Raw genomic sequence first — 12,649 nt, forward strand, 5'->3', positions numbered from 1 at the left:
GATAACATTATCATTGGGACGTAGGTTGAATTGATAACAATATCATTGGGTCGTAGGTGGAAGTGATAACAATATCATTGGATCGTAGGCGGCAGTGATAACAATATCATTGGGACGTAGGTGGCAGTGATAACAATATCATTGGGACGTAGGTTGAATTGGAAACAATATCATTGGGACGTAGGTGGCAGTGATAACAATATTATTGGAACATAGGTTGAATTGGAAACAATGTACTTGCATTATATTGAAAAATCGAACAGACAATAAATGATACGCTTCGTTATACATGCATTGCACGATACTTACTCATTCCTACCCTGTATTAGACATCGTCATGTTAAGGAAATGTATAGTGAACGAAAACCTCAAAAATTAATATAATTACAAATAATACAGATTGAGACATTAAGCAAAGTTTAATCAATAAGAAATACCAAATTGAGCAAAACCTGAAGCGAAGTTCAATCATTCGAGAACTTCCAAGTGTAAGGAGAACTTAGTGTGAAATCAACACCTCAAGCAATGTTTAAATATCAGATTTAAGAATAACATCTGGCAATGTTAAAACAATAAAAAAAATATCAAACTACAGGAAAACCAAACTGATATTTAATGATTGATTATTCTCAAAGTTGATTAAAAGCTCGTGCAGTGGTAAATCAATGGAATGAGTTTCAAGCAATAATTAATCAGTCGTAACGGCGACCGTCATATAAGTCCCCCTCTTTTAGATTAATACAAATCGCAGAAACGTTAAATGAACGGCCAAATCAAGACTGAGGTCCCTTGAGCAATGTCAAAGCATTGTTAAATTAATTAGAAATATTACAGTTGAAAAAAACCATAAGCAATATTAAAGTAATGGGAAATCTCAAAGAAGAAGAAAACCTTAAGCAATCTTAAATCAGTGAGATTTTTTAACAAATTAAAAATCAATGCAAACGTTCAAATCGACCTAAACTACTATTTAATCGAACAGAAATATGAAAGTTGATGAAATGTTAAATAAATGTTAAATACACTTTAAGGTTACATAGATTGTTGCGTAGTAGTAAATGAGAATCGCATCGAAAACAGGTCTGCGGGTCGTTTTAAATGAATAAATATCTTTTGTTTTGCTTTTCGGGACGTATACATCACAGTTTAATCTCAAATGCTAACTTAATGGAAAGTATCAAAGTTGTTGGTAACTCAAAACATTATATGTTCCATGGCGATGATGTCTTTTAATATATGTATTAATAATTATAATCTTCATCAAAATCATATTCAACACGTTTTTTTCTTCTAAAATTCTTATTGAATTCTTTACATGGAAATCCTTTAGAATCTTCATGATAGCGCATGATGTCACGTGACTCCATCGATGACAAAATATCTGTTACAAGCACTTTTTTCCTGAAGTAAGCATGCTCCATGATAGGGAACCTGACTGTGTAGATTATGTCCCCTAGTACCTCCCGTCTGTTTGTATCCGTCACCTCCAGACCCTGACGTCCACACTCCGCCTCTGACCACCGCATCATCGCCTCGTACACCACGCTCTCCTCCACCGCTAAATCGTCTGACTCTGTAATACTCTTCACACAGACGCCACAAAGGTCGACGAAACTGGTTGACTTCAGCGCTCCTTCCGGTGATCTTGTAATCACATGTACACAATCCTCCTTTAGGCTTTCTTCCGTATAAACATGGGCTTCTTCCAATAGTAGGCATACATTTTCAGTGGTCAAAGAATCCTTGAGGAATGTTTCACACTTTGTGACGAGATTATCAACGATGTATTTCCTCGCGACTGACAGCACAGATGTGACAGTCTCCACGGTTAGTTGTATTTCGTCTGTATACAGATATCTGTTGATTGAAAGGGGAAAAAACTGTAAATAATTTTTTATCAACCAACATCAACAAAAAACTAACATCAAGCATTAAAGATTATGTCATTTAACTATATAAAACAAAACATTTTATTCAAACATATTACACATTATGAAATAATGGTATACTAACTGTACTTGTTGTATGATTCCTAAGCATAAGACCACATAAACCTGCACATAAGTCAGCGAGCCTCAAAGACCTTGATCCGATTTTTATGTTGTCTATTTCAATTGACGGAAACTGTTCTAGCATCATCAAATACATATTGGGAAACGTACTTCAATTAAAATAATTTGTTTCCAACATCTGAAGTGTTATTGTTTTGATATTTCAACAAATATAAAACCCGAATTCTACACACAAATGACCCCCAAGTCGGCTGAATGACGACTTCTGTTATTTTTATTTTATTTACATGTTTTTGATTTTTTGTAATTTACCTCAAAAACATTGAAAATGTTCGTGCTGTATAATCAGGAATAATTATCGACTCTTTTTCTGCCAGATTTCCCTCAAACATAGCATAAAACACTGGGCTCCTGCTGAGAAGAATCGTTCTATGAGCGGAAATCTTTTCTTTTTCATCTCCGATCAGAAAGGTGACGTCACAAGCTAGACCGGAAGTGAAGAGATAATCAAGACAATGGTTCAGGGATTTACCAACTTGCCAGTCTCGTTCTGGTGACTGATCGTGAGATGATGCCATTGCAACCTAAACATGAAAAAAGAACATACGTTATTTGTTTGTATTTCATTTGCCCGCATAACTACATACATTTTGATATTAATATTATATTATAATATGTTTGAATACATTTAATGATTACGAATAAAAGAAATCTGGTTTTTAAGTCATAAAGTACGTGTCTTAGGCATTTGTGCTGTTTCCTTTTCAGGATATCTCATTTTAAAATACATTATGAAAGAAACTAGTATGTTAAAATACATATTACGTTTTAGATTTTTTTGATTGTGAAGTAAATTATGAAGACCGGGGTATTCAAACATACAACACGTTGTATGACAGTATATTAAATGTTTTATTATAACAACATTACATGTTTAACAGAACTGTGTGTATAGTGTGTGTGTGTGTGTGTGTGTGAGAGAGAGAGAGAGAGAGAGAGAGAGAGAGAGAGAGAGAGTGTGATCGGTTAGTACATGTTTGTGTGTGTGTGATCAGCTGAATGTCCTGTAGTATACAAGCAAATGCAATATGCCATCCTAATTCAAAGACCCAAGTATATATCTGCATATATGTTTATTTGTAAGAAGGAGTACATCATTGCGCAAAACGCTCCTTTATGTATCACTTTCTGTGAAATGTCTTCGAATAATGTCAACGTTAAATATAATATGAATATAGATATCTAATTTAATTATGCAATTAACGGTTACCTCTTGACAGAGACGTATATATCCCATGTGATATAAAGGTCTCTGCTTTCGGGAATGTTTGTGTGTATGGATATACCTGCATTTTGTATTGCTTGTGTGAGGTAAACAGGTACACACGTTTGTTAGTGTATGCTCGTTCTCTACAGTGGTCATAGTATCTAATTATAGAATTGTCACTAAATCTGTATATACAAATATTGTTTTGAGTTTATGAAACCTTTATTCAACATGAAGAAACCAATCAATGACTCCATTACGGATATCCTGTCATGATGAGTGTATCATTCCCTTACATACAGTAGTATAAGCATACGTACAATGATATCACTCTATAGCTACCTGATATCAGTGTAACTCCTACATCATAATAACTTATTGCGTCAGGTTAAAATCGTAACATACCTTGACAGTGATGGTTAAACCTCAACGTTTGTATATTCCTAAAAAAAAAATTACTCTCTCCCTATCTATGCTTGCATACGTTAAATCCCTACACGTGTCATGGGCTGACTTTGTATTGGTAATCTTTTCTGCCTATTATGTGTGTTACTATAAATAGTAACAGTTTATATCGCCTAATCCTCTATCTATGGCAAGCATATGCACATGCTTTGAATCTGGATCTTGGTCTCCAATATGTGTTTGCACAAACATCATTTTTCAGCATCTGTGTCATAAGGAGATGATACGTTGATCATGACGGGAACCACATAAACGATGATCTGATTGTGAGTTAAACTTTGTCGGTATGACACTGACATTTTTGTTGTTTTTTGTATATATGTTAACCTACTTCTTTCTTACATATAGATGTAAATTTTCTTTTATATTAGAACTATATGCCTCATATCATGTACATGTAAATAACTCGTCAAAAAAGTGTTATCATAGTCATCATCGCCAATCACACTCCAACTTATCATTATATATTGCCCGTGTGTCTGAGTAAATATTTTCAGTTTGAAAACGGTTGATATGCACCTAAATATATGTACTGAGATACACGGGCATCTCAAGAAAGACTTGACTAGTATCTCTCTGATTAGGTTATTACTTGAACTGAGAGCTGGAGAGCTTCACCCCCTCCCCTTATACACTATCATATGTTTTTGTCTTATTCAGTAATGTTAGTTAACAACAATAATTTTAAAATGTTTGTCCTTAGTGAAATTGTTATTTTGAGTAATGATGTAGAATTAAATCCTGGGCCCCAGAGCAATCTTGAAATAATCCATCTTAATGTAAGATCAGTACGTAACAAGCTTGATATATTTGATTATATTGATATTATCTGTTTGACAGAGACACATCTCAATCAGGAAATACATCGTAATGACATTGTGATTGATTCACATCCTTGTGAACCACATAGGAGGGATAGATTAACAGGATTTGAAGGGGGGATTTTAGTATATTATAAAGATACAGTTTTAACCAAAAGGAGACATGATTTAAAGAATGATGATATTGAAATATTATAGATTGACGTTTGTGCAGGGAATCATAATTTTATACTTGTGTGTATATATAGACCCCCTGATGCAAATGTTGAGTACTGGACAAAATGAGATACAATTCTTGAAAATGCAACAAACACAACACTAGATATAATTAGTACAGGTGATATAAATAACGATATGTTAAAACTACGACCTAACTCTTATCTTTCTAAGCTCTTAACAAAGTATAATATTAAAAATATGATAAAGGAACCTACACGTATAACTACAAATAGCTCTACATCACTAGATGCATTGTTCACAAACAACAGGCGTTTGATTCAAAGTACATTAGTTAGTCCAAAGTTGTGTAGTGACCATTCACCTATTAGTTTTATTACTTCTTATTCAGTTTTTAAACATAGATCATACAAGAAAAATACTGATGTATGAACATGCAGATTTTGGGAAAAATGAATATGTCTTTGAATGAAATAGACTGGTTAGCAATCTCACAAACAAACAACACTAAAGAATTTAATAATATACTTACTGAAGCTATTTCTGATCAAATTGTTAAATGTATACCTTCAAAGTTGATAACCATCCGTCCAGATGACAAACCGAGGATGACCAATACAATAAGGTTGATATTAAGTCAGAAAAATAGAATTCACAAAAAAAGCAAAAAATAGTAATAGTCAGACTTATTCTGAAACTTTTAGACTAATTAGAAATGAAGCTATTGATATGATAAGAAATGCCAAGTAGTTTTATCTTGAAAATCTCCAGAGATCCTTATATGATATATCTGTACCACCTAGTAAGTGGTGGAAAGTTGCCAAATTGTTTTAAACTTTAATAATAAACTGAAAAGTATACCACCAATATATGACGAAGGAATGGGCATTCAACACCCAACTGATAAAGCTGTGACTCTAAATAACTACTTTTCATCTATAGCAACTTCCTCTCCTGATCTTGAACAATTACCTCCCTTGATTAATAATTTTCCTTCTAAACTAGATTATATTTTTATTTCTGAGCAAGATGTTTTAGACCAATTACAAATCCTTAATGATAAAAAAACGCCTGGTCCAGATGAGATGATACCAAAAAATATTAAGCAGCTTCGTTCTTCCATTTCCGCTACAATTGCTATTTAATAAAACCATAGAAACTGGAAAAATACCAACATCCTGGAAATTGGCAAATGTTAATGCTATTTACAAGGGTAAAGGGTCACAGAATGAAGTTACAAACTATAGACCAATATCAATCACATCATGCTATAGTAAAATTGTTGAAAAAAATATATTTAAAAATTTATATAACTTCCTTATTGATAATGAAATCATATCCAAATATCAATTTGGATTTTTACCAGGTGACTCGACTGTAAATCAGCTTGTATTTATATATCACATAATAGTAAGTAATTTAGATAGGAGTAAAGAAGTGCGGTTTGTATTTTGTGATGTGAGCAAAGCTTTCGATAGGGTATGGCATCATGGTCTTATATTCAAATTAGAGTCATATGGAATCAAAGGAAAATTGTTATCTTGGTTCAAAGACTATTTATTTGAAAGAAAACAGAGAGTGTTTACAGAGGGCCACTATTCAAATTTTACTAATGTTAATGCTGGAGTTCCTCAGGGATCAATTCTTGGGCCTTTTTTATTCTTACTGTACATTAATGATATAACAGATCAAGTTAATAATAATATTAAATTATTTGCTGTTATATAATTATTGATAATAATCCAATACAAGCAGCAGAAAGTCTAACAAATGATCTTCAGAATATAAGTACATGGGTAAAAAAGTGGGACTTGAAATGTAATGCTGCAAAAACTGAAACTGTTATTTTTACTCGGAAAAAAGAACCAAATCACCCACCTATTTCTTTCTTGAATGAACCACTAACTAACAATAGATTTCACATTCATCTTGGTCTTACTTTCACTGAAGATGGTAAATGAGCTAAACACATACAAAAAAACCTATGATAAGGCATATAATAGAATAAACATTCTTAGAAGTCTAAAAAATTCTGTAGATAAAAAAATCACTTATTATAATGTATACCTCGTATATTAGGCCAATCTTAGAATATGCAAGTGTTTTATGGGACAATTGTACAGAACAGGAAAAAACACTTCTCGAAACAGTCCAATTAGATGCAGCCAGGATAATTACAGGATTACGTCGAGGAACGTCTCATGAGAAACTTTATGAAAAATTAGAATGGGAAACATAAGCTGAAAGAAGAAATAAACAAAAAATAATTTTAATGCATAGAATTCTGCATAATGACAACCCATCTTACTTATTAAATATTATAGATCCATTTATTAATGATATTACAAGTACAAGATAAGAGTTAAGGGGAAATATAATTGTTAATCCGCCTCTCTGTCGAACAGATAATTATTTTAACAGTTACTTTCCTGCCACTCTCAACAAGTATAATCAAGTGGACCCTACTATTACGAACTCCCAGTCCCAATCTCAGTTTAAAAAACACCTAAAAAACCTGAACAAACCTCATAATGATATAACCCTCATATTTAAATATTCAGGATGCAGAAAAATTAATATTATTTTATGCCAACTACGAAATAAGGCCAGTAACTTGAACTTTGACCTGTATACTGATCACTTGTCTGGATCACCTACTTGTGATTGCAGGCAGGATCAAGAAACCCCCTAACACTACTCTTTTGAATGTCAAAATTTTAATAACCAAAGACATGTTCTGATGAACTCCTTACCGAATGCTGATCATATGCATAACAATATAAATGTCTTACTCAATGGTTGTTAACAATGTAGTGATGATATTAATGCTACTATACTTGAAAAAGTATCAGTCTTTATAACTGATACAAAGAGAGTATTTAACCACCCTTAGTTGTTACTGTACTGTGCATAACAAAAATCATCTTGCTTACAAGTCTTTCTATATAAAATAATTCTTACTTTATAAATTGATAAAATAAATTGATGAATGTAGGTGGTTGGATGATGATGAAAACAATAGTGACTTCTTTTGAAAATATTTAACTATATACATTGTATTACCAAAAATCTCCTAGTTTTGCATGGCGTGGATCCAAGGTCTGCTGGGGTGAATGACCTAAGCCAGTGTATGGCTAAGGATTTTGTATGGTCAGAATCCCTAGTAGCTTGTTGATCTCTTGCTGTCTAACACTGGGGGTGATCCTTGGTCTCAATAGATGAGGCTTATATATTTATTGATTTATTTAATTAAAACATGTACAGACAATCCACGGTATATCGGACCATGATATGGTAACGATAGACGAGGACATCAAACCTGTGTACCACAAGAAGAAGCCGCTTAAAGTACTGATGTACAAGAATGTTGACTGGATGGCTGTTAAGGAGGATGCGACAAACCTCAGTGACACAATCACTAATTCTAGTGAATCGGTTGAGAAAAACTGGACGAAATTCAAAAACGGCTTAAATTCCATTATCGACGAGCGCATTCCATCCAAATTGACCTCCACGAAAACAAATCAGCTACCATGGGTTGGCAGACATTGCAGGCAGGAATTGAGCAGAAAAACAACAAACCCTTCTGGCGATACATCAAGGCCAGGAAGCAGGACAACATCGGAATTGCTCCACTAAAAGAGGGTAACAAACTACTCACCGACAGTACAGACAAGGCGGGGGCCCTAAATCGACAGTTTCAGTCGGTGTTCACAAAGGAGCCCCCCAATCCGGATCTCCTACCTCTCACCACACCAAAGTTTCCCATTATGAGGAACCTCATTATAGATGAGAAGGGAGTTGAGAATTGATCAGCGAAATCAAAGTCAGTAAGGCTAGCGGTCCAGACAACCTTCCAAATCGTGTCCTTCAACAGTGCTCAATCGAACTTGCCCCGGCAATGACCCATACATCCCAACAATCGATTCTGACCGGTGAACTCCCTGATGACTGGAGGAATGCCAACATTACACCAATCTTTAAGAAGGGTAACTAACGCCATCAACCCAGCATCTACAGGCCAGTGTCGCTCACGTGTGTGTATTGTAAACTGGTTGAGCATATTATCTGCCGCCACCTCAGGAACCATCTCGAGGAATACAACATCCTGACACATCTACAACATGGCCTCAGGTCAGGACACTCCTGTGAATCCCAGCTGCTGATTACCACCTATGACATCATCAGCATGTACGACAGGAAGCTACAAGTGGACACTGCCATCCTGGATTTCAACCTTCGACAAGGTTCCCCATTCAAAACTCCTGTATAAACTAGAGAATTTCGGTGTGAACCCCGACATCCTACAATGGATCAAGGCCTTCCTGGCATCACGGACCCAACGAGTATTTGTAGACGGCAGCCATTCAACACGAGTGAAGGTAGATTCAGTGGTTCCCAGGGGACGGTCCTGGGACCTATACTCTTCCTCTGCCACATCAATGACTTGCCCGACTGCGTAACATCTACTGTACGTCTATTCGCTGATGATTGTCTGCTATACCGTCCAATTCGATGCCTCCAAGACCACCTGGACTTCCAAAAAGACCTCAAGTCCTTGGAAGAATGGGCAACGAAATGGGGTATGTCTTTCAACGCGTCGAAATGTCATATCCTGAGAACATCAAGATCCAAGTCGCCTAGTGCCTACAACTACCAACTGTCGGGCCAATTACTCAAAGAAGTGGAAGAAAATCCATACTTGGGGGTGACCATTCACAACTCCATGAATTGGGACTCTCATATACGTATCACAACCATCAAGGCAAATTCCACTCTGCGCTGCCCGATTTATAACATCAAACTATAGAAGGGACAGCAGTGTAACAGAAGTGATGGACACTCTAAAACTAACACCACTAAAGGATCGCAGGCGAGACCATCGGCTTGCCCTTTTTTATAAGATCGTGAAGGGGCTAGTGGCCATACCTGTAGATCACATATTGACTTCATCAAACACCCGTACCAGATCAAAAAATAGTGAAAATTACCGACATTACCAGTGTTATACGGACATATTGAAAAATTCATTTTTTCCTCGAACAACAATAGAATGGAATAACCTACCAGAAGACCTCGTCAAAATGCAAGAACTTAAAAGCTTTAAGACAGCACTACAAACTGAAACAATATAAACTATAAGCGCACTCCTCCAACCCTGGAATTTATACTCAAATGTAAGGTCTTCCAGTGATATACAGATACAGTACTTCTGTGGGAGTTACTCCCCTTGCATCACTATTTCTGTAACTACTTCATGTAATATAGTTTATACTTGTTTGTAATTATGGCTAGGAGAGGACTTTTATAGGCATAGCCTGTTGTCCAATCTTTTTGATCTTTCAATAAAATTTACTGAAATGGAAAATTATGGAAGTTGTAATTCTTATTACTCGCATCGTTATATTAGCTATTTTCCCTTTGTAGGCCCCCATCCCTATAATCATGGTCTAGTGATCAACGGTCTAGTGATCACCGAGTATCTTAGCTAAAACATGTAATGCACAATATAACATTTTATTTCATGTGCATATAGTACATATATTACCTTAACATTCTACTACTAAAAGCCTCCTATAACTTACTTATATATGTTTGCTCGCGTTTTGTTTTGTACAAAACTTATATGTAGCATACACGTACAAACAATATAACCTTACACGTCATTGTGTTACATTTATGTATAGCATATATTTATATTACCTGGATTCTGTAGTATATATATATATTGATATTGCTAGAGAAAGTTTAACACTTTATTTTACCTGTAGTCCTAGGAAATTCTTTCACTTTATGTATAGAAAACCTCAATAACAAGCTGTCTTTAACTATATCTGAAATCACAATTCACACACTTCTTACACTATCTGTTTATAAACATCCAGTTCGAATATCTGATGACGTCATTCCACGATTAAATATAGTGTAGCATACCACTTCACGAATAATAAGTACGTATGTTATTTAGATCATGGTATTATCAAAGTACATACCTCTTTGTCGTTGTTTAAAACCGTTGCACGTGTGCTCAACTGAAGTCACTCACAACCCGATAATCTCTGAAATCGAACGTAGGCCTAGACTTACTAGTATCACATCTTCCTGGTAACTAGAAATATTCAGAGGCACCCAAGGGGAAATCAAATCCTTCTTCTTCTTGTCATTCTTTTCCTAAAGAAATGTAGAATTCGAATTATTCAAAGACACTCAAGGGGTATCCAAATCCTACTATTTACTGTCATTCCTCTCTGAAAAGAATGTAGAACTAGAAATTTTCAGAGGCACTCAAGGGGTAATTAAATCCTACTATTTACTGTCATTCCTCTCTTAAAAGAATGTAGAACTAGGAATAATTAAAGTCACCCAAGAGTTAATCAAATCCTACTTCTTACTGTAATTCATCTCTGTAAGGAAGGGGGAACTTGAAATATTCAGAGGCACTCAAGGGGTATCCAAATCCTACTTCAAACTATTATTCCTCTCTTATAGGAATATAGACAAGAACTAGAATTATTCCTAAAATATCCGGGAAAGCGCGAGTCTTACTTCGGCCTTATAATCATATTGAAAGGTTAGAAACACATTGAACATGGCAGTAGACATGCTGCAGTAAATAGAATAATACATGGTTCTTAATTACACTCCTATAATGATGTGCATTGTTTATTTATTTCAAAAGGACAGTTCAACAGACACTAAGAGTCAATGCACGCAAATCAGAATATGAACAATGAATATCATTGTTATGGATCAATACTGAAACAACGTGATCCGGAAGTGTTAATGTCTTCCGCTTCATCGACGACAACCGCCAGGAAAATGTAGTTCACACCCACATAGGGTCACGTCGTTAATGTAATAGGCATACTAAGGATCATAATCAAAGGGTTGACCTGCAATTAATGTAGTACGAGGAAATAGAATATCTCGCAATGAGATTCGAATGGCGAAAATCAAACTTACAAACTTGCCCGTAGTCTTCATCAAAATCCATATTCCGGAAACATTTGCTGTTAGTTTGTCCGTCAGCATTCAATATATATCACGTTAATCGTGATATCAGAAAGAATCACTTGAATAGCAACCCAACGACATGTAATCGCCGTAGGTGCGTGAAGCAAGAATGTTACTTTCATTCAACAGGCGTGAAAGGACGCTGTCAGGGCTAACCATCTTGTGGTGTTTCAGACCAAGGGGAATGTTCTCAACTCCATTACAAGTAACATCGAACTTTGACACAGCAGATTATTATCCCCGAGGTAGTCCTCAGTTAGTTTTATATTACGTTATCCCCGAGGTAGTCCTCAGTTAGTTTTATATCACGTTATCCCCGAGATAGTCCTCGGTTAGTTTTATATCACGTTATCCCCGAGGAAGTCCTCGGTTAGTTTTATATCGCGTTATCCCCGAGGTAGTCCTCAGTTAGTTTTATATTACGTTATCCCCGAGGAAGTCCTCGGTTAGTTTTCTATCACGTTATCCCCGAGATAGTCCTCGGTTAGTTTTCTATCACGTTATCCCCGAGATAGTCCTCGGTTAGTTTTCTATCACGTTATCCCCGAGATAGTCCTCGGTTAGTTTTATATCACGTTATCCCCGAGAAAGTCCTCGGTTAGTTTTATATTACGTTATCCCCGAGGAAGTCCTCGGTTAGTTTTATATCACGTTATCCCCGAGGAAGTCCTCGGTTAGTTTTATATCACGTTATCCCCGAGGAAGTCCTCGGTTAGTTTTATATCACGTTACCCCCGAGGTAGTCCTCAGTTAGTTTTATATCACGTTACCCCCGAGATAGTCCTCGGTTAGTTTTATATCACGTTATCCCCGAGGTAGTTCTCAGTTAGTTTTATATCACGTTATCCCCGAGGTAGTCCTCAGTTAGTTTTATATCACGTTATCGCCGAAGT

The 12,649-nt window shown here is 35.6% G+C and overlaps 1 protein-coding gene across 1 annotated transcript; it reads right to left on the reverse strand.

The window, feature by feature from the left end:
- Positions 1-400: 400 nt before the first annotated feature.
- On the reverse strand, positions 401-10,880 carry LOC110462705 (BTB/POZ domain-containing protein 6-like). Its single transcript, XM_021516807.1, has 3 exons — positions 10,736-10,880; positions 2,325-2,596; positions 401-1,857 (listed from the first exon to the last, which is right to left on the reverse strand). Exons 2-3 carry the CDS (start codon positions 2,588-2,590, stop codon positions 1,242-1,244), a joined length of 882 nt encoding a protein of 293 aa, XP_021372482.1. The 5' UTR covers positions 2,591-2,596; positions 10,736-10,880; the 3' UTR covers positions 401-1,241.
- Between the last annotated feature and the right edge of the window lie 1,769 nt (positions 10,881-12,649).

Source organism: Mizuhopecten yessoensis, unplaced genomic scaffold (assembly GCF_002113885.1).
Source record: "Mizuhopecten yessoensis strain PY_sf001 unplaced genomic scaffold, ASM211388v2 scaffold10823, whole genome shotgun sequence".
NCBI classification, from domain to species: domain Eukaryota; kingdom Metazoa; phylum Mollusca; class Bivalvia; order Pectinida; family Pectinidae; genus Mizuhopecten; species Mizuhopecten yessoensis.